At 39.6% G+C, this 23,208-nt stretch overlaps 1 protein-coding gene across 3 annotated transcripts; it reads left to right on the top strand.

Annotated features, from left to right (window-relative positions):
- Position 1: 1 nt before the first annotated feature.
- Positions 2-21,649, top strand: ATG4A (autophagy related 4A cysteine peptidase). 3 transcript variants are annotated; one of them, XM_032788203.2, is made up of 13 exons: positions 2-92; positions 5,380-5,490; positions 7,934-8,005; positions 9,680-9,778; positions 11,783-11,884; positions 12,405-12,477; positions 15,440-15,519; positions 16,009-16,196; positions 16,315-16,393; positions 17,388-17,533; positions 18,702-18,758; positions 20,370-20,481; positions 20,736-21,649. In XM_032788203.2, exons 1-13 carry the CDS (start codon positions 83-85, stop codon positions 20,798-20,800), a joined length of 1,194 nt encoding a protein of 397 aa, XP_032644094.1. In that variant the 5' UTR covers positions 2-82; the 3' UTR covers positions 20,801-21,649. The 3 variants fall into 3 exon arrangements, with proteins under 3 accessions (XP_032644094.1, XP_032644095.1, XP_032644096.1); XM_032788204.2 differs by lacking the exon at positions 18,702-18,758; XM_032788205.2 differs by lacking the exon at positions 5,380-5,490 and having other exon boundaries at positions 30-92.
- The last annotated feature ends 1,559 nt before the right edge of the window (positions 21,650-23,208 follow it).

Genomic DNA, 23,208 nt, shown 5'->3' with positions numbered 1-23,208 from the left:
CACAGCGGAACTACAACTCCCAGCGTGCCGCGCGGCTGCCGCCGTGTTGCGTGTCCGCTGGGAGGATGGTGACAGCGGGAGGATGGAGTCCGGTGAGGGGACGTGGGGGGCAGGGGAAACTGTGGCGGGGTCGGGGGATTGGCTGGGCGGCGGAAGGGGCGCTGCTGGCGGGACAGCGGAGACTGGGAAGGACCCGGCCTAGGGCGCGGGCCGGGGTGTTCCGATCGGCCGGGGCGGTTCCGATCCGGGCCGGGGCGGTGTCGCGGGCGGGAGCCCAGGCCGGGGCGTGTGGTGGGGCGCATGCGGTGACAGCCCAGGGGTGACGTGCGCTGGGACGCAGCCCAGCTCCGGGAAGCGCAGCTCGGGCCCCGATCCTGCGCCCGCCGAGCTCCGATGCGGATCTGGCTTCCGAGCCTGGCCGGCGCCCGCGGCTGAGCCGGGACCCCGGCTGCCTTCCGGGCGCTGGGCTGCCCCGCCGGCGGGACGGCTGGGCGCTCGGGGCGCAGGGGCTGGGCGTGGGGCGGTTGCCAGGCCCGCTGTGCCGCGGGCAGGGGCTGCGCTAGAGGAAGATGGCAGCAGCCGCCGCTGTTCCGTGCGGGTCCGGCGCTGCTACGCCCTGAGGTGACACAAGCTAGTGACGAAGTGTCACTGTCGGTCCTGCCATAAGGACGCTTCCGGGACCCTCAGGCCAGGACCTCCAGCCCCAGCGGTAGTGGGGACTGAAATGGGATTAGCTCTTGGGACAGGTGGCTGCGGTTAACAGGGTTCACTGTATCGTTCAGTGGTCTTGACTCAGCTCACAAACATGGTTGTCCAGCCAGGTGAAAATAACGTTGATTAAAAACACCACGGAGTTTCCTTAGATCAGTTACTAAGAACATCTTTAGATTATTTTTAAAAAGTGCAGAGTTGATTTTGTTTCCATCCATGCTGTTTACTTTTTGCACTTCAGTCAGGTGACCAATGAAAACATATTTGTCAGTTTCACCTTTCCCTTTCTGATGTTCTTTGCTGAAAATCTTACCTAGAATGGTTAAATTAAAAAACTTTTAACAACAGCTTTAACATTAAAATGTTATGAGTACAGTAGTAAATTTTTGTGAAACTCCTTTACAGAACTTAAATATGGAGCAGCAAAGAGTCCTGTGGCACCTTATGGAGCCTAAACTAGGTATTGGTGTCCACTTAATATAAGTCTTAGGACAAAAATAGAGCTGAGTAAATCCACTTGTATAGTTATCATATTTAGATATGATTATTGGGTAATTTAGAAGTATTTGAAGTATGTAATTCACCTGAGTCCTGTCACTACACTCAGGAAATTGCAGGGTCTAGGCCTGGATTTGTAGTGTTAAAGCCTGCTCTACTGTTGCATGGATATTTACTTCAAGCTTTTTAGCATAGTGTTGACATCAATTTATCTGCAGTCCTGAAGCTGATCCTTTGACAATTGTGACTGCCAACTGGATGGAATAAATAAAATGTGTCAACACAGTATGCATTCACTAGATTATGATATCAGAAATCATTTTGATTATGCATGTAAATGTTTTGGTATTAAGTGAGTCCTTCATAATGGCCCTGGATTTTTCCCATTGGCTCCCATAGAAGCAGGTCTAGGTGTGTGTATATATAAATACACATAAACACCTATACATACACATACACACCTATAGTTAAAGTTCACTGTTCTACAGTAATTAGCAATCATTTATTCAAGTTGAATAGAAAAATATTATACATAATGCCTGAATGCCAATTTTCTGGTTAATATATTCTAATCTGAGGAGGGTTTGTGTGAAACTCTCTAGGGTATTCTCTAAAGTATAATATTTTTAAAACTGCATGTTTCCTTAAGTATGTTATTTACCTAATATTTTTTAAATTAATTCAAAGTCAATATTTTTTACTCTTTATGCTGTTTAATTTTGCACTCTGCTTAACTTGGACAGTAAAACTTGGTCAGTTTCACTTTCTGAGTATAGTCAGTTTTGACTTCTGATTTTCAGGCACTTACACAAATGGTGCCATGTTTACATGTCAATACTTTAAGAAATGTTTAAATAATATAAAACTTTTGTTTGACATTTTAAAAATGTCATGAAAAATGTTATTAGTTGTGGTAAAATCTTTTTTTCTTCAACAAAGAGCCTACATTTTGGGCCTAATTTATCTAATAGTTAAAATGTCACTGAGTATTCTAAAACGTTGGCCAGAATGTCAACTTTATCTTTTCTATAGACATTTTGTTCTAAGCCAGTGTATTTTGTAGTCTATTGTGTAATCACATTTAATTATTTTGCAGCAAGAGGAGTGGCTGTGTATAGTTGCTATTAGTGGCAATTAGGAAAGAAAGACACATGATTAACTTTACGTACATGAGGAGGCCTGTTAAATTCATTGTGATTACTTGCATGCAAAAGTGTTTTCAAGATTGGGTAATAGATATTAAACTCAGTGGGACTGGGACTGTATCTTTTTCTGCGTTTGTACAGTGCCTAGCAAAATGGGTAATCCTGACTGGAGCCTATAAATCTTTAGTAATATTAATATTACAAACAAGTTAAACATATTTAGCATGTATATTTATGATTTAATAATTAAACATCAGTTCATTGTGTATTTTTTAAATGTCATTTGAAAGAAAAAATAATCAAAGCAAATAAAAACAATAACTCTTCAGCTGTAAAACTAAGCAATTCCTTCATTTCCATAAACTCCCACCAAAAATCATAATCAAATGAACTTCTAATATAGAATGAATCAATATAGGTGTTATATTTATTCATCTTAAAGTGAATGAGGCCACGTCTACACTACGGGATAATATCGAATTAGCTAAAATCAGTTTTATAAAACTGATATTATAAATTCGATTTCATGCGGCCACACTAGGCACAGTAATTCGGCGTTGTGCGTCCATTGGTCCGAGGCTAACATCGATTTCTGAAGCGTGCATGTGGGTAGCTCTTCGTGGCTATCCCATAGTTCCGCAGTTCTCCCCGCCCCTCTGGAATTCTGGGTTGATAATCATTGTCGCGGGGGTGTGGTCTGGGTAAATGCGGTCAGTCATTCTGACCTCTCCGGGAAACTCAGCTGACAATCCTTTCGCGCATTTTCCCTGGATTGCCCTGGCAGACGCCATAGCCGGCAACCATGGGCCCGTTCAGCTTTTTTTTTTCCAGCACCGGTATGTGTTACTGGTGCCGCGGACAGAGAGCGATACTCAGCGCACACAGCACGCAGTCCATTGCTTTGCAAATAAGAAGACAGAGATGGTTACCAGGTCTGTTCTGTCCATCTACTGCCAGAGATAAAACTGGCAATTGAAATCCAGGTATCTCTCCCCCTCTGTACTGTCGCTTGCTATCATGAGTGCCCCTGCTGAAATCGGCGGGGGTGCAACGCAAAAGAATTGTGACTCCCCGAGTCATCCCTTCTTTATGGTTTCTAAAGTTTAGGCAGTCCTGCCTAGAATAAGGGGCAAGTGTATTAGAGAACCGTGTATCAGAGAGCAGCTGCTCCGTGTCGTATCAGCAGGCGGTTGCCCCTGCAACAACCCACCCGTTGCTTCCCTTTCTCCCCAACCTCCTGCTACCCTTGGAGTGTTCCTGCACATTTGTGTCTGAAGTAATAAAGATGCAGGAATAAGGAAACATTGTATTTAGTGACATAAAGAGGGAAGGCAGCCTCCCAGCGCGATTGTAGTCCAGCAGGACATTAAGCGGTTGTAGGTAGAGAGCACAGCATGCTGCTGCTTATTGACAGTCCAGGCAGTACAGATCTTTCTTACAAAGGAAAAAGGTGATGGGGCTGTTGAAGCTTCGCCCCCAGTAGCTATGGATGAAGGCACGGTTACTAGCCCCGTTTCTGTTCTATCTACTGGGAGTGACCAGGGAATCATCCTGTTCTTACCACGCACCCCATATTCAGTTTAAAAGCATTGGGCCTCAGGGGTTCATGAGGACAGTTACCAGTCCTATTGGCCCCGTTCTGCCACGCGGAGGGGAGAGGGAGCGGATCTGCTTCTTCACTGCTGCGCATCGCGTTTACCAGCAGCATTCAGTACAACATAGCGGTGACATTGAAGAATGTTCAAGAATCGATTTCTTTCCTTTTCTTTCACATGTGGTGGGGGGAAAAAACTGAAGGAAGCATTTCCCCGAACCACGCCAGACACTGTGTGAAACCTACAGACATTTGGAGAGCTCATGCAAGAATGCATACTTCAAAAGGATGCTGTGGGACTGGGATAGCTGGGAGTCTCAGTACCTCTCCCTCCAGATGACGTCCATTTGATTCTTTGACTTTCCGTTTACACTCTGTATGCAGGCCTTGTAGCCTGGAGATTTTTTCAGACGGTGGCATTTCGTTTTCTGTAACGGAGCTCTGATACAAAGATTTTGTCTCCCATAAAGCGATCAGATCCAGTATTCTCCCGTTCGGTCCATGCTGGAGCTCTTTTTGGAATTTGGAGACTGCGTCGCCCCGTGCTGATCAGAGCTCCACGCTGGGCAAACAGGAAATGTAATTCAAAAGTTCGCGGGGCTTTTCCTGTTTACCTGCCCGCTGCATCCGAGTTCAGATTGCTGTCCAGAGCGGTCAGTGGTGCACTGTGGGATACCGCCCGGAGGCCAATAACGTCGATTTCCGTCCACACCATAATCCGATATGTTACTATTGGATTTAGCGCTACTCCTCTCGTCGGGGAGGAGTATAGAAATCGATATAAAGGGCGTTGTAGTGTGGACGGGTACAGCGTTAAACCGATTTAACGCTCTTTAAATCGATTTAAATGCGTAGTGTAGACCAGGCCTGAGTTTTATGGTGAATAATAGTGTTGTTTTTTTTCCTGAACAGGAGATCCAGAATCTCTTGTTAGCAGACTAAGGCCCCAGTCCCACTTACACTTGGCACATTCTTAATTTTAAGAAAGATTAATGACATTGAAATGAGGGGAAGGTTTATATGCTTAAAGTTAACTATGTTTAGTGCAGGCCTGGGACATGAATTGTTCACCTAGACTTTGGGTGAAAGCCTAACCTCATTGAAGTCGGTGGCAAAAACTGCCATATGCTTCTATAGCACCAGGATTTCTCCCTGGGCTCTAGGGTCCAGGTGTCAGCCATAGTGTCTTCCAGAGCTTCTGGAGAGTTAAAATACAAAATTGCAACAAACGCTGGTCCATTTTAATGGTAGTGCATATTGCAGAGGGAAAATGGGGTAAATGCTGCTGCTAGAATGAAGTATTGGTCAGAAAACCCCCAAACTCTGGACTAGATCACTGGCTGGAGCTAGTTGCACTATAAGAACTCAAAAGTGCTCCAAAAAGAACAAAGAGAACAAAATGGAGTTTGAATTTTCTCTGTTCCTGTTCAGTTTTATCCAAGTGTGAAAACCAGAGTACTGTCTTATCGGAATACCTAGAAGAATTTCCAGAAACAGATGGGTCAGTGTGGATTTTGGGAAGGCAATACCACCTTAAGACAGGTATGTTTGTAATGACAATCCAGCTATAACTTTCATAGTTTATATGCCACAACATTTCCTCAGTGTTCATAACATTATCACTACATAAATCTGAGAGCAAAAATAAACTCACTTCTAAAAAGTAGACCAACTATATACAGTGGTGGTCACCCTGATATGAAATTAGCTGGCAGGAAGTTTACCAAAGTAGCAAGTGCAGCATCTGTCACAGTTTCTGCAAACAGGGCACACTTATCCTGCAGATTAGTCTCTCATTAGGTGGGTTATTTCTAGTAATCAAATGTCATGGAATAAATAAGGGACTTTTTAAGAAAGATAACATCACAGGTATTAAACAATCAGCTACGGAGAAAACATTTTTCACACAGAATCTTCCCACCAAAATAAATAAAATCCTGACAGTACCCTTTAAAGTTTCTCCTATAAGAAAGGAGCAGGCAGCTGAGTATCTACTGTAGCTCGTTTTAAAACTGGATGTGATGATGCAGGAAATATCAGCCATATCCTTAGTAACTTTGTAAATCAGAAGCATACACTGAAGCCACGTGCTTTTGGTGATAAATTGCATTTTAAAATACAAAGTAAATGCAATGAATCAGCAATTAACAGTATCCGGACACCAAAAAATTAAGTCTGTACAGTAGTTCAGACAACAACAAATCCACTATGCTGGATGTGTGAATTTCTTACAGCGTGAGATTCTCAGTTGAAAGTTAATGTATATTTAAAATTAAGTAGTAAAAATTGACTTTATCTTTCCGATGCATATGTTGTTTTAATTTGATAAAAATAAACACTTTCCCTAGAAGCTGTCCCTGCAGTGTAATTATAGTACAATACTCTACCACACAGGAATGAGAAGGTAGGGCTGGTTTTTGTTCCTTGGAGAGTGTGTGGGGTAGCACCTTGTGTTGCGCTTTCTGGATCCTGGCAGTCAACTCACTAATGGCGTTGATGGGCAGTAGGGTGCTGTTGAAGAATCCTGATAATGGCTGGAAGGGGAAGTCAGTCCAAGGTAAACTACAAGAGGATAAAGGCAGTAAGTAGTTAGATCCTCAAGAATTGTAGAGTGCCTTTGAGGGAATCCTGAAAATACCCCCCAAAAAAGCTTTAATTTTTAAAACTGGAGAGATTAAAAATGCTGTAGAGTCAATATAAACATTTTGATATGATTGGTACAAAACTAGCACAATTTGACTACAACCTAATCTTCTTAAAAATTCTTTTGCAAAAATATACTGTTATTTACTCTTCTTGGCCAGCTTAATGGTTTAGTAATTCTAATGTCAAAGTTGAATGTCACTCCAGAGTTTTTAAAATGAGACAGATTGTGCTCAGGAATTGGAATAAACAGACTAAATAGGGCCTGATAAACTATCAGTTTAGAGGATTTAGTTTGTTCAATCGTACTGGTGATTGATTATGTATAACAAGTCACAGCTTTATTTATTTTGTCTGTTGAGTTATGTTGGCTCCCACTGTGCTAGATATAGGGCGACCAGACGGCAAATGTGAAGAATCGGGATAGGGGGTGAGGGGTAATAGGAGTCTATATAAGAAAAAGATCCAAAAATTGGGACTGTCCCTATAAAATCAGGACATCTGGTCACCCTAGCTAGATAGTATATGGTGAACAATAAACTTTGTCTAAGACAGGGAGCAGATCATAGTCTATATGGAAATTTTTTGTCACATTATCCTGTTAGGGAAAGGAGGGGTGGGGAAGACTAGGTATGGCTCTCCAAACCAGCAAGGTCCATCTCCTGAGATTTGCAGTGAAATTGCACATATCCCAGGGTATTTCCAAAGTGCCATTGCTTTTGCACAAAAACCTAATATTGTTGTTTGTAGGCACTGTAGTCAATATCTTCCTGTGACTTTTATGGTCTTCCTTCCCCAATGAGAAGCAAGGCTCTCATTGATCTGCTTGGACATGCTCCCACCTATCTCTGCGGTATTCAGGGTTAACATTCTCTAAGGTGGTGAAATCCTTGCAAGTGTGAGGGAGAAGATGCCATGGAAAATGGACATCTCACTTTGTTTTCTCTCTGCATGGGACTATTCACTTAGGCTCATCCTTCCTCCTTCAGACCCAGCTTGGTCTCTCTTAGTAGAAATTCTCCAAGTTTCTTGTCCTGTGTGTGATTTTGTTCAGAGGGGATAGTTCTGCATAGCAGTAGCTGGTTCAAGTTTAGCTTAGCTATTCAAAACAGAAATGCTACTCTCTTAACCTTTGATGGCTAATAAGTACTTCATGCTTACCCAATAGATTTTGTTTAGTTTGTATATGTAACGTGCGCAGAATATTTAAAGTGATACATGTAGTATTTTTTATGTGAAAGTAAATAGACATCTCCTGTATCGTCTATATGTTGCGTTAATGCCAAATGATCTTTGCAGTTAGGAGTTGGTAGTTTAATATGGCTTTGTTTTTTAATTCTAGACAAATCTAAGTTATTGTTGGATATAAGTGCTCGTCTGTGGTTTACGTACAGAAGAAAATTTTCACCAATTGGTGGGTATGCTTTAGGGTGAACAGCCCAATTTTTCTGTATTATTGTCTTGTTGAAAATTTAAAAGTGTGGAAGGAATCAAATTATTGTATATGAACTTTCCAATTCCTAAATTATTAGAGGACTTAGAGGTATGACTTTTATTCCTTCTGAAAACCAAAAGGAAATAGTGGGCCAGATTCCCTAGTACTGAAAGCTGTGCTCAATTACAACAGTAGAAAATTTGGTCCTTGTGTTTATACTGATAGTGGAAATAACTTGTGACTGTTTCTCAAATGAATGGGGAATGCACAGTAGATCTATTGTGCAAGAAATAAGTTTAACCTGTTTATTCACACACTAAAAATGATTTCACATTAAAGGAATAAAAACCCTACTTAAACTTTCTGGTTAAATTAAATTAATTTCCCAAATCATCACCCAAAGAAACATTTGGACTGGATAAGCTATGGGATTGGTAATGGGATAGAACCTTTACCTTTAGGTTGCTAATTTACATCTAGCGCAGGTGGATAGAGCCCAAAACCCATTATTTCATGGTCTCTGCCACAATTGCAAAAACCACCACAGTTGGCATAGTTAACAACACTACTGGCAATCTTACTAGAGAGTAAGTACCATTCACCACTAGAGGTAGTCTTTCTACTACAGAGTTGAGACAGATGGATGGAACACTGTCCATGCGCTGCCTGTTCTGTTGATAGATTTCCAGGACAGTCAATTTAGCATCTTTCTCAAGCACTAAATTAAATAGAAACAAATAAAGGAGACTCTTGGAATTTACCATAGAATCCACTTTTTGATGCAGAACTGTGCTTAAGTATCTAAGCATTTAGTTTAAACTGATTTATCTTTGTAGTCTCCAGGATTGTGAAGACAGCCTTAAAACATAAACAATTAGAAAATATTGTCTTCCTGAATCTGCAGACAGTTTGAAGCAATAGCTTGGAGAGGTGTGACCCTTCCTAATAATCTTAATAGATTATTATTTCACTGCATCCAACAAACTGTCCAGTGTTTCACCAGATGCCAATATCTGTATTTGCTTCCTACCCAAATGCTAAAACCTCCAGCTTCAAACCCTCAAAGCTTATACAGCGCATTTACTAATATATATGCACACGTATATACTTTAATATATTGCAAACTGAAAATGGGGGAAAATTAATTATAATGTAATATTAAAATATGGAGGTTACTGTACCAATTGCATTACTCTTTCCATATTGAGTTCCATTAGGTCCACTGCCTACACCTCCATCTTTTGTTTTGGTTTCATAGTGCTCATAGGACCTCACTGCAGAGTTTAGTTCTGGCTTAGCACCGTGTACAGAGTCCTGCATATAGGCTTGTACATTTTATCCTTGAATTTGGCAGAGTTTGGTAAACAGCTTTACATGGTTGCTTCTTTGTCTTTTGTCTTGCATCAACAAAGAATTCTGCTTTTTATTGAGCTGTATCAGTACTGGTCTCCACACAGATCTGCTTGGCAGAGCCTGAACACTTCTCTAGAAGCCAGACTGATGCTAAAAATCTTTTTCTAAATTTCTCTTCATCCACAGGACACTTGTTAAAGAGCCGAACTTTTCTTGACTACCTAGATTTCAACAATTTGATTTTTGTGGTTCTAATTTCAGTCAAGAACCCAGATTAATTGTAATAATTTTTGTTAATAGGAGGCACAGGCCCTTCATCCGATACTGGCTGGGGATGCATGCTGCGATGTGGACAGATGATGCTCGCACAGGCCCTGATTTGCCGGCATTTAGGAAGGGGTGAGCATATTGTTACTTTGTGAAATATGTTAGGAGGCTCTGTGTTATTTGGGTGACATTTAACGTTGGTGGGAAAGCCCAGTACAATAGACAGCCACTGAGAGATGTAGGGCTAAAGTAACTAGTGAAAGTCTCTTCAGAATGATTGACAGAAATGACTAATAAATGATGTCTCCAGACAAGAGGAAGCTGTCAGTGTTTCATTCTGACCCAGCAGGGGTGAATTGTTTTGGTGGTTCAGCAGAAAAATAAGAACAGTGGGTTTACCAAGTGGGACTCCTGTCTTTATTATTTAATAGAGCTTTGCATGACAAATAATGAGCCTGGTGCCTGGGTGGAAACTGCTGCTGCCTGCCTGATTTCCTGTCATCGTGTTCATTGTTTATGTGGTGCCCAAATTGTACTAATTGCTTTATAGGCAAAATAAAGAAGAATTCTCTGTAGCTTTATAGCTTGGTCCAGTAAAAGGTATGACCTCACCCACGTTGTCTTTCTAATATCCTGGGACCAACATGGCTACAACAATACTGCAAATTATAGGCAAATATGCAGATAGTTTCCCTACCTCCAGCCTAAGGTCCCAATCCTGCAACAGAATTCACTAAGTGTGGACCCATACACCTGTCTGAGCGTTCCAGGATTACAGCCAGAGTAATTTTAGGCATAATATACATTAGAGCTCTTGTATTGAGTCAGCTGTTTTGGTTAGGATGTGAGTTTATACCACTATAGTTAAATGGGTACAGACCCTGCTGTGGACACCTATATACTGCTGTAACTTAGTCCACAGTAAAGCGTGTGCCACTTTTAGCTATATCTGTTTCTAAACTGATACAGCAAAGTGGTGCAAAAAAAGTGTAGCCAAGTTCTTATTGTCTCCTTCTGACTATCAAGATTTTTGTGAAAACATTCTTGGTTCATGTTGTATTTTAGAAAAGCAGTCTCTTCTTGTAAAAAAAATATATATATATATATAATATATTATAAATATATATAATAATATATTAATATATTATATATATATTAATATATATATATATATATATATATATATATAAAAAAAAATTCCCTCTCACCCCTATGGGTGGTATGTGTCTTCCTCAACCTCGGGCCTCTACCAGAGGCCTGGGAGTTTGAGGTTCTGCGCAGTATTAGCTGTTCTAGCACTGCACTCTTCTGGACAGAGAGCTCTGATGTTGTTCCTGGGATCTGTTGAGCCACTACACCAGCTTAGGAGTCACAGCCCCGAGGGCTCCTACCACCATGGGACCACTTTGGCCTTCATTTCCACATTCCTCTCTAGTTCCTCTTTTAGGCCCTGGTACTTCTCCAGCTTCTCATATTCCTCTTCTGATGTTGCGTCACTTGGCACTATATCTAACACTGCTGTCTTCTGCTCCTGTCTATTCACGATGGGTTGATGGCCAGTACCTGCCTGTCCGTCTGGACTGGAAGTCCACGAATCTTAGCCCGCTATTCTCCACAACTTCTGCGGAATCTCCCATCTGGTCTTGGGAGGGTCTAGCCTCATACGCTGTGCAGATGTTCCTGTACACAATGCCAGCCACTTGGTGTGCCGTTCAGTGTATGCTGTTCCTGCCTGCATCTTACATCTGCCACTATGTGTTTGGACTGTCTCGGAGGCTCTCTGCACAGTCTGCACCTTGGGTCCTTCTAGTGTGGTAACCCCTGCTCATAAATATATATATAAGATGATATAGCATTCAGGGATAAATTCTGCACCTTTTCTGTGACAGAACAACACACATCTTCCTATTGAGAGATGCTGAGACTTATTTTGGCATCTTCTTGACCTTTTCTTTTTTCTTTATTAAATATTCTCCCGATGCCGCCTCTAAAGAGTTGTTGTCCTCTGGGGCCAAACTTTACTCATTAAAACTGGTGTAAATTGGGGAGAAAATCTCCACTCATGATTGCGTAGTATGAAACGCTAGACAGAGTTTGGAGTATGTCAGTTAATCTGTATAACTTTTTCCCTGTAAGACTGGCAGTGGGAGAGACACAAAAAACAACCTGAGGAATATCACAAGATCCTGCGATGCTTCATAGACAGAAAAGATGGGTGTTACTCTATTCACCAAATGGGTAAGGGCAGGTATCATTGGCTTTTTATGACTGAAGTTGCTAATGTGTTTAAAATGTATTAATTTTAAAATATATAATCATGAAACAAAAGAAGGATTATGGAGACAAAGCGGATAAGTATATATAGAAGATTTAATGCATACCAAATATATACTGAGGTCTAAATCCAGTATGTACAATAGAAATAACAACTAGCTCTGGATAGAATATGTGACTAGTAGGGACCAGACTTTAATAATGTTAAATTAGTGCTTACCAACATAGATTCTCTCGCACTGGCCCATAGATTGTAGTGAGGGGTGTCAGTAGTCAGAATGCAGTTTAGAGGCTTCTCAATTATGGAAACTAATCTCATTGCAGTTGTAAAAAAAGAACGGATAGTATATCAATAATCTGATAACATGTAAATATTTTACAATATTTTAAAATCTGTGCAACAAAATATTAGGATATGCCATTTAATACGTCGTCACCTAATATTTATGCTCTTTCGTGTGTGTTTTGTTTCTAATAAAAACAGCACAGATGGGTGTAGGAGAGGGGAAGTCGATTGGAGAATGGTTTGGACCAAATACAGTTGCACAAGTGTTAAAGTAAGCAAAACATACATATGTATTTAGAATGTATTTACCCTGAATAGTTCAATTCCGATGCAGCATAGCTGTCTAAGGGTGATGACCTCCAGTTCTGGATTTTGAAACAATGTAAAGTTTGGAGGCCTTGGCTTAAACCCATGTATAGTCTGAACTGAGGTCCTGCTTTTACTCAGTTATATACAAGGATTATTTGAGTCATATGACTTGTCCATGTCCGACAGGGGCATAGGTAGGACTGTCCCTAAATCAAACACGTGAGATACGTAAGAAAAATACTGCATTTCTTCTACAAAAGATTTATATGAAAAAAATCATGTTTATAAGTAGGTTAGTTTTATTTATTTAGTATCAGAGGGGTAGCTGTGTTAGTCTGGATCTGTAAAAGCAGCAAAGAGTCCTGTGGCACCTTATAGACTAACAGACGTATTGGAGCATAAGCTTTTGTGGGTGAATACATCCATCCGACGAAGTGGGTATTGACCCACAAAAGCTCATGCTCCAAAACGTTTGTTAGTCAATAAGGTGCCACAAGATTCTTTGCTGCTTTTATTTTTTTATTTACTTATACTGACAGTGTAGAGTAATAAAACAAATTATTAGGGCTACCAGTTATTTGCAGTTAACTCACGTGATTAACTAAAAATTAATTGTGATTAAAAATTAATCAAGATAAATCAGTTAATTGCACTGTTAAATAATAGAATACCAATTGAAATGTATTAAATATTTTGGCTGTTTTTCTACATTTTCATATATATTGTATTCTGTGTTGTAATTGAAATCAAAGTGTATATTATTTTTGCTTACAAATATTTGCACTGTAAAAATGATAAACAAAAGAAATAGTATTTTTCAGTTCACCTCATACAAGTACTGTAATGCAATCTGTCTTGAAAGTGCAATTTACAAATGTAGATTTTTTTTTATTACATGACTGTACTCAAAAACAAACAGTATAAAACTTCAGTGCCTACAAATTGACTCAGTCCTACTTCTTGTTCAGCCAATCGCTAAGACAAACAAGTTTGTTTACATTCAAGGGAGATAGTACTGCCCTCTTCTTATTTATACTGTCACCAGGAAGTGAGAACAGGTATGTGCATGGCAGTTTGTAGCAGACTTTGCAAGGTATTTACATGCCAGATATGCTAAACATTCATATGCCCCTTTATGCTTCGGCCACCATTCCAGAGGACATGCTTCCATCCTGATAACGCTCATTTAAAAAAAAAAAAAAAAGCATTAATTCAATTTCTGACTGAACTCCTTGGGGCAGAATTGTATGTCCCTGGCTCTGTTTTACCTGCATTCTGCCATACATTTCCTGTTATAGCAATCTTGGATTATGACCCAACACATCTTGTTCATTTTAAGAACACTTTCACTGCAGATTTGACAAAATGCAAAGAAAGTACCAACGTGAGATTTCTAAAGATAGCTACAGCACTTGACCCAAGGTTTAAGAATCTGAAGTGCCTTAAAAAAAAGATTAAAAAAAAACAACCCAAAATCTGAGAGGGATGAGGTGTGGAGCTTGCTTTCAGAAGTCTTAAAAGAGCAACATTCCGATGGGGAAATTACAGACCCCGAACCACCAAAAAAGAAAATCAACCTTCTGCTGGTGGTTTCTGATTCAGATAATGAAAATGAACATGCTTTGGATTGTTATTCAGCAGAACCCGTCATCAGCATGAATGCATGTCTTCTGGAATGGTGATTGAAGCCTGAAGGGACATGTGAATCTTTAGTGCATCTGGCATGTAAATATCTTGTGACGTCCGCTACAACAATGCCACAAGAACGCCTGTTCTCACTTTCAGGTGACATTGTAAAGAAGAAGTGGACAGCATTACCTCCTTCAAATGTAAACAAGCTTGTTTGTCTGAGCGATTGGCAGAACAAGAAGTAGGACTGAGTGGACTTGCAGGCTCTAAAATTTTACATTGTTTTATTTTTGAATGCAGGTTTTTTTGTACATAATTCTACATGTGCAAGTTCAACTTTCATGATAAAGAGATTGCAGTACAGTTCTTGTATTAGGTGAATTGAAAAATTATTTCTTTTGGGTTTTTTACAGTGCAAATACTTATAATAAAAAATAAATATAAAGTGAACACTGTACACTTTATATTCTGTGTTGTAATTGAAATCAATGTTTGAAAATGTCCCAAAATATTTAAATAAATGATATTCTATTGTTTAACAGAGCAATTAATCGCAATTAATTTTTTTAATCGCTTAAGAGCCCTACAAGTTATATTTAATTTTAGCTGCTTTAAAACTAGAGTTTAACAATGAAACCTAGATAGCGGTTTACATAGCCAGAGAGCTGTAAGCCAGTATATTCATTTAAGGATGTTCTATTGAACTACATAAAAAGAAAGTATAGCAGACTCAGCATAGTGTCTGACTTAACTTTCTCGTACAACTTTTCTTTCTTCACTTGGTCTGGGACTGAGTTTATGACAGATTTATGGCCTGATCCTACCAACACTTATGCACATCAGTAATCTCACTGAATTCCGTAGAACTACTCATGCATAAGGTTACTCACATGTGCGAGTGGATTGTAAGCTCTTTGGGGCAGAGACTGTCTCTTTGTTCTGTGTTTACACAGCGCCTAACACAGTCGGGTCCTGGGCAATGACTGGGGCCCCTAGGTGTGACTGCAACACAAATAATAATCAATATAAAGTAGCAAGGTTGTAGAGTTCAATTGCTTTGCTATTGGCAATGAGCCAAGAAATTTTTCACACAAGTTATTTCACTTTCATGCTATCTCTGCATTCTCTTCTATGTCATAATTATACTTTGACTAATAAAAAATACAACGAATGCTGTTTTTGTTAAGAATATATTTATTCAAGAGCCATCTAATTGCATTGAGTGCCAAGCTACACTTTTGGCTTCTGAATGACAATACACTTTTTCACTAATTACTATCTTTAATGTTTTCTAGAAAGCTTGCTTTATTTGATGAATGGAATTCCTTGGCAGTTTATGTATCTATGGACAATACTGTGGTCATTGAAGACATCAGTAAGTTACAAACACTGGTTCTCACTTAAAGTTTCTTATTTGCCAAAGTACCCTAAAAATGTAGTTAATTAAAAAAATGAATTTTGGGTCTTACTTATTACCCTAATTGAGAAATAAGGTGTGTGGGGGACAGTTCTTGGGATACCCAGTACTATGCATCGCCTTGTTACCCCCTCCTCTAGCAAGACATATAGTTACCCAAGAAAGCTTCCGGTGCTAAATGTTGTTTGGTTAAACATAACTTTCTCTAGTAAATCATCATCTCCTAGTCATTGACCTGATGCCTAATATCTTCTTGTAACCTGGCATCCTAGTCTGTGCCTACCAGGATTACTTGTAATTATACAGCCACAATGTACACACTACCCTCCTTAAAAGCTGGGACCTTCTGTAAGAAAGATCTCTGAAAAAGCATCTTTTCCATTCATTTGAAACATTTATAATATAGTCCTTAGCGAATTGACATGTCTCTCCTCCTTGCTCCCACAGAAAAAATGTGTTGGTGCCCTCCTCAGAGCAGCAGTGCTTCACGTGGCAGCACTTTCTCACACAGAAGTGCTCTCAGTCAAAACAAGAACACAGCAGGGTTTTGCTCAGGCTGGAAACCTCTCTTGCTCATTATACCTCTACGACTGGGGATAAATCACATCAATCCGATTTATATTGATGCTTTTAAAGTGAGTCGCTGTCCCTGAAATGATTGTTATGCTGCATGTCATTTACAAACAGTTTAGATATCTCTGATACCAATATACAGGACAACTAAAATTTCATTTTTCCCCTTTGAATCTCTAGGAATGTTTTAAGATGCCACAGTCTTTGGGGGCATTAGGAGGGAAACCAAATAATGCCTACTATTTCATAGGATTTTTAGGTAAGGAAAAAATTAATTACAGATAAGTTGATGGGCTAAGGAACTGGGCCTGGTCTGAAGAAACATCAGGAAGTGTAAAACTGAAGCTGCTGGAAAACGTAGTTAAGGAAACAGATAAGGAGAGTAGGAGAAACGGATAATCAGATAACTCCAGAATAATACACTATGATCTTTTATAGGAAAGGTAGAGTGAAGTTGGGTATAGAAATAAGTAAGAACATCAGCAAGAGTCATGTGATATGAAAGGCTAGTTGAATAGTATTTGGCAAATCTATTAGACAGATGTTACTAGTGTGTAGTCCTGTATTGTTTCCTAATCTGTAGTCTTAGGTTTTATTCTTTTGCTTCACTTTTTTCTTCAAGTGGTATAACTCAGCGTTTTCCCTGATTAAAGCTCATTTGTTCGATTTCTGCTCACTTCTCTAACTTCACTAGATCTTGCTGTCTTTAAATGCTAGCCTTGCATCAATGTATTTTAACCACTTGCCTTTCCTTTGTCAGTTACAGTAACATTCAGTGCTAGACTTAATCTTTTTTGAAACTTCACCCCATTTGACTTGTTATGAATAACTGCTCTCTATTTATGACCTATCCATCCATTTTTTGATGAAACCAGTGGTATTTTTATTCAGACCTCATTGTTTCAGTCTCTCTGAGTCTAATATGAAACAATGTTGAATGCCTAACTGAGTTCTAGGTTATATCTGTGGTCATACTGTGACCTGTAGAATGGGAGAATTTACACTTTAAAAGTTTTAAATGTTATGTTAGCTCTAGGAAATAAAGGAAAATAAGGGTCAAAGTAAAAAGCCTTACAAATCACCACAGTAAGCTATACCAGATATGGTGCCACACTCTTGCTGAATTTCCCAATTTCAAAATGCATAGCTAGCAAAAGTCTAATCAATCTTAATCATGATGATGATGTAAATTCTATCTTACAAGTCCAGCTTCAGCGATATTACAAATGATTAAATATATTTTACCTGCACAGGAAATGAGCTGATCTATTTGGACCCTCACACCACTCAGATTTTTGTAGATTTGGAGGAAAACGGTACGGTTGATGACCACAGCTTCCATTGTCAGCAGGCCCCACATCGAATGAAGATCATGAATTTGGATCCCTCCGTAGCATTAGTAAGTGTTGGGAAGAAAGGTAGCATGAACTTCTATTACAAAACTGTACATAAGTACTGATAAGGGTAGTTGTGCATTTACCTGAGCAGAATCATGAATGACTACAAAATTTTTTCCACATATACAGAATTTATCTTCATTGATAAACTATGCAGTAATTTTGCTGAGATTAATGTTCCCTCCAATAGGAAACTGGATATTTGAATGGTGGTGGCTAATTATTTTTGGTAATAGAGAAGCCTCCACTTTTTTCAGAGCCAGTGTAGTGTAGTGGTTGAAGCAGGGAATTTAATCAGAATTCCTGGGTCCTTTCGCTCCTTTACGTCTCAGTTTACCAATTTATTAGTAGTTACAGTCCAGGATACTTTACAGGGATATTACATTTCTTAATTACCCTAATTCTGATATCATTCCAGTTACATGCACTATTGACACCAGTAAGGTTCCTCTTCATTCTCCTTCTCTGTGTAAGATCAGAACTGGCCCAATGTTTGTCAAGTGTTTTGAGTTCCCAAATGAAAGATGATGTAAACATATGTTGTTAATAATACAACTTTTAGCAGGAAAGTATCTGCTGTTAGTGAGTAACATTTAACTATGCAAATGTTCAAACCATGAAAAAGCACAACCAACCAGTCCATTCAGTAATATAACTGAGTCTGATATTCACAGTAGAGCCACTCTTGGAAGTGTCATGTATATGGTAGTTCATTCACAGTGGCAAGTTAAACTTGCAGCCAGATGGACAATTGTGGTAAATTGGCATGGCCCTATTGACTTCAAGGGAGCTGCAATTATTATTTGCATTCTGGTAGAGCCTACCGGCCTCAGACTGTACAGTGCATAAAGCAAATCTCAAACATAATACAGTCATTGCCCTAAAGGATTTATAGTCGAACTAGATAAGACAGATGAACAGGAGAAGGGGAAAGAGCAGAACATTCAGTATAATGAGTGGCAAATGTCATGTCAGTTCCTTGTTTTCAACTTTTTTTCCCTGTGACCTTTATTTTACTCCAGTTCAGGATCTGGTCCTTAGTCTGACACACATTTTGGGTCTTACACATGATAGTATGTGCTACTGCAAAACAGTGGCTTAATTCTGCCTTATTTGCTAATATTGCATGTAACTTGCAGAGGAAAAATTCTGTTTTTTTTCCCCCCTCAGGGCTTCTTTTGTAAAGAAGAAAAAGACTTTGATAACTGGTGTAGTCTTGTACAAAAGGTAACAATAGAATATTCTTTTAATTTGATCTGCCTCAGGTTAGGTACACATTTTACCAACAAAACTGTAAATGAAAACTCCCCATAAATATCTGTCAGTGTACAGTAGCTAAATGAGTTATATAGAAAAATATATAAGTAAAGAGAAATGCTGTTGAAGTGCTAAGCAAAGACTGTATAGCACTTTGAAAACGAGGTCCCCCTATCATTTGGAAAGTGGCTGTAAGAATATCTAAAGTAATCTAGTTAGATGCTAAATACACTATTTTAAAAAGCCATTCTTACTGAATGACCAATAGTTGGGCTCTGTCTTGGCTAGTTCCTTTCCTGAGACCTCCTATTGCTGTTTAATGGTGATGTGTTATTAAATATCCTATGCTTTATAATTAACTCGCTACACTGAGTCACTTAGGCCTGATTCTGTGAGGGGTTGGATCCCTTCAAGTCATGGGAGCTGAGTGTGTTGTGCACCCTGCAGGCAGTACTTGGCACCTTGCAGGACAACACTCACATTGTGCATGGTCTCGGCCAAGGGTGAAGGTAACTTAATGGACTTACTGGTACGCATAGTGGCCGGGGTCCTGGGCAAGGTAGGGGGGAGCGGTTCTGGGCCCCTGAAGAGAGGGGGCCAGACTTCCCCAGCCAGCCCTTCAATGCAGCCTGGTTCGTGCTGCCTGGAGCTCCAGTGGCAATTTAAAGGGCCCAGTTCTGTGGTGGCGGGGAGCCCCAAGCTCTTTAAGTCGCTGCTTGAGCCATGGGGTAACGGCAGCTGGGAGCCCTTGGACTCCGGCCACTGGCGAGACCACTGGGCCCTTTTAAATCACCGGGCCCGGGGTCTCTGCCCCTTTTTGTTCCCCCCCCCCCCCCCCCATCAGTGGCCCTGCCGATAGTTGGCTTTTCTTACCAGTATGCTATACTGGACCGTATCTGCTTACTTTCACCTCTGGTCTCAACTTATTGTGGGAAGTAATAGTAGGCTGAGGGCAAAAAGTGACTTCAAACTCCAGAAAATATTTATTTATTCCTAAAACCAGTTGATGGTTTCCTCAGGAAGTCAGTTTGCAAACCCATTTAAAAAAAAAAAAAAAAAAGTTAAAATAATTCACCAGCAGAACTTGGTTTTAGTAATAACAGATCAAATCTCAGATCAAAAGTTGTCCTTCAAAATCCATTACTTTTTGGAGCTGCTGTGTTTGTCCTCTGCTCCTATCATCTGATGGTGCACTTAGTAAGGATCTAATTAGGAATAATTTTTGATATTTTCAAAGATTTGAAAATATTTCATGCTCTTAGTGCCACTTTGCTGCATATACACATACAAGCTACAGTTTTTGTTTATCAGAGCTAATTATAACATGTCTGACAATCTGTGGTAGAGCTCAAGAGATCTACCTTCCATGCATATTTCTGATTGAAGAAATTCACTCTGTGTAGATCTGTAAAATGATGACCTTTTAATGAGGGTTGCACAAAGTATAACAGGATTCCATTTCGTATGGGCATAAATTATTTATTATTACCCTCTTGTCACTGTTTTGACTGACCAGCCAAGTAGATCTGTTGTTTCCGTTAATATGATACTTTTTTAAAAGAGAAAGTGCTTTATCCTCAGGAGATTCTGAAGCAGCAGAGTCTTCGGATGTTTGAGTTAGTCCAAAATCATCCAGCCCATTGGCCTCCTTTCATACCTCCAGCAAAACCAGAAGTGACAACATCAGGAGCAGGTACAGTATTGACTTGAGTGGACTATAGTTCAGCAATATGTTCCTCACTTAACCAGTAGGAGAGATAATCACAGGTGGAGCAGCTATGCTTTGTTAATTGTCTTATGCTGAATGTGATTAGCTAATCCATTCATTAATACTGGTAGCAACTTGAACACCAGATTTATCTACAAAGGCTAAATGTGATTTCCAGCATATCTTGCCCAAAAAAGTCATGGCAAGTTTATTAATATTGTTTTCATTTTTGTTGGCAGAACTTATTGAATCTACCGATAAACTGCTTGAGTTGGAAGAAGAATTTGAAATCCTGAGTGTATGAAGGAAGCTATGATGATTTTTCTGTGTTGAACATATTGCATTGACTTCAGACAAACAGCCATTCTAGCCCACAAGTGCCTGAAATTATGGACAACAGAGCACAAAACCATAGTAGTACCCAAAACTCAGACAGTGACAGCTTAACAAGATCTTCCCTGGGTGGAAAGAGAAGCAAAGATCCCATTGTCAGACACTTCAAGGGAATCTCTGCTTCCAGCATGCATTTTATCTGAAGACAAAAGGACCTTTTGAGATGAAGGCAAAAACAATATATTGAAGTAAAGACTATGGTATATCACTGGGCTCTACCTTGAAGAAGAAAGGGATGACTCAAATGGCTATTCTTGCTCTCATATGCTATTGTGTAGTCCTTAAAAAAAAGCAAAATGGCATTGAGTTAAGGGAGGACGTTTACTTCTGTTCCCTCCTGTGGGCTGCATCATAGGAATAAATTCATCATCTTTTTTAAAAGATCAACTAGATCAGGAGAAAATTGTTTCCTTGTTAAATATTTTAACACATATTTGAGCAACCACACTTTTTATTACACAAATGTTTCTGTAAAAGGAACTGTCTAATGTGTACATTTGGAATAGCCTTCCTGTTTCTGGGACACCTAAAATAAGCAGGAGACTCAATTAGTTGATATAGATCACGATCACTGCTATAGTTACGACATATTTCACCTTGACCTTAAAACATAGGTGGTTGATTTTTGTTAAAACAAGAAGTCAAAGGTGTTTTATTTTTTTTTAAACTGTATCTTATTTATTTTAAAATAGATTTATTTACACAAGTTTCTCTGTAACAGCACTTTATCTGTGCATCTCTAATAAATTTCTTAAGCTTTTCATAGGCTACTTGCTATAGTTTGTGAATTTGCTTGCACAGATCATAAATATAAAACAAAAAGTTATCCCAAACTGATCTCTCTCTCTCTCTCTCTCTCACACACACACACACACATCCCCTGACACACACACACACGTCCCCTGATTCTGCCTTGTTACCTTATCAAGTCTCTTTTGGTAAAAATACCTTAGATATACAAGTCCCTAGCAGAGTTATGTGGTTAGATGTTTATTTAAACTGAGGATATCTCTAGTAGCTTTGAGAACAAGGGTTCAGAAATATCAAGCCCTTACTGTGCACAAGGGCTTTTAATGAATTCATGAGTTGCATTTTGTTTCCTAAAAACACAATTCCCATCCGGATGAGGCCTGGTATGAGTGGGAGATTTTCATGTTAACTGCACTATGTCATTGCTCACAAATAGATGAGAACTGGGCCTAGGCAGGAGATGTGCTGAGCACTTGCAAAACCCGAGTGAAAGGAGATGCTGGTGCTTAGCATCTGAAGAACGGGAAAACGTGACTTTCCAACAAAAATAATTATCCAGACCAACAGTTAGTGTCTTGTTTGCCTTTATTAACCACAGTTTGGAAACTGAACATTAACAAAAGGAGATATCACTGCACACAGTTTTTAAAAAAAGCTGTTATGTCTCCCCAACTAGTATTCATTTAAGATCATAGCTATGCTTGGTGCCTTCCAGACAAAAGTGAAAATGCAGCCCTGCTCTGAAAAGCTTACATTCTAGAGGATGACATCTACACAGAAAAGGGAAGTACCTGCTAGATGACTAAGCAATGAAGCTAGGCATATCATCCTTAGTTCATTGGGTTTTTTTTAATTGCCCTCCTATCATCTTTCATTACGTAAACACACCTCAGAGGCGAAATCTGAAGTATACAGGCTTCCTGGAAAAGTGTCTTGAGCAGCAACTGGAAGGAGAGGGGGTAAATACCGGGTTGATTGGAAGAAGGTCTGGCGATAGGAGTGGAAGAAGATCGGACTGTGGCCCTGATCTTGCAAAGACATGCTTGTGCTTAACATTACCCATCAGGGTGAATCCTGGCCCTACTGAAGTCAATTGCTTTTGGTGCAGAACTGCCATGACATTACACACAGTGCATAAAGCTAAACAAGTACATAGACCCTGCTCCTGAAAAGACATGTGTACTTCAGTCATGTGCATCCAGAGCAAAACCCGCTTTTCCTCACCCCTCCCCTCAACATCCAAACAAATAAGCTGGTACCAGACCTGGTGCTTCTGCTGGCACCTAATGAGTAGAATGGGTGACAAAAAATGTTTTCCACAAATATTTGCTCAAATTTTTAAAACAAACACTGGAGTTGAGTTTTACTGACAGCAATATTTGCAGAAAGTGAATTTCAAAGTCTAATACCATGCGATTTAGCAGAGCAGTCCCAACTAAAACACAGATCAGGTATCTGACCTGGATGCACCATCAAACTATGGAGTGAAAAAACGAGATGTTTGTTGAATAATTCAAAGTTGTGATTGATATTTTGCAGCAGAAAGAGGTTACATCAAAGAATAAATTG

The sequence above is a fragment of the Chelonoidis abingdonii genome, chromosome 8 (assembly GCF_003597395.2).
Source record: "Chelonoidis abingdonii isolate Lonesome George chromosome 8, CheloAbing_2.0, whole genome shotgun sequence".
Classification (NCBI taxonomy): domain Eukaryota; kingdom Metazoa; phylum Chordata; order Testudines; family Testudinidae; genus Chelonoidis; species Chelonoidis abingdonii.
Note: the sequence above shows the minus strand (reverse complement) of the source record. Positions and strands in the feature narration are given on the sequence as shown.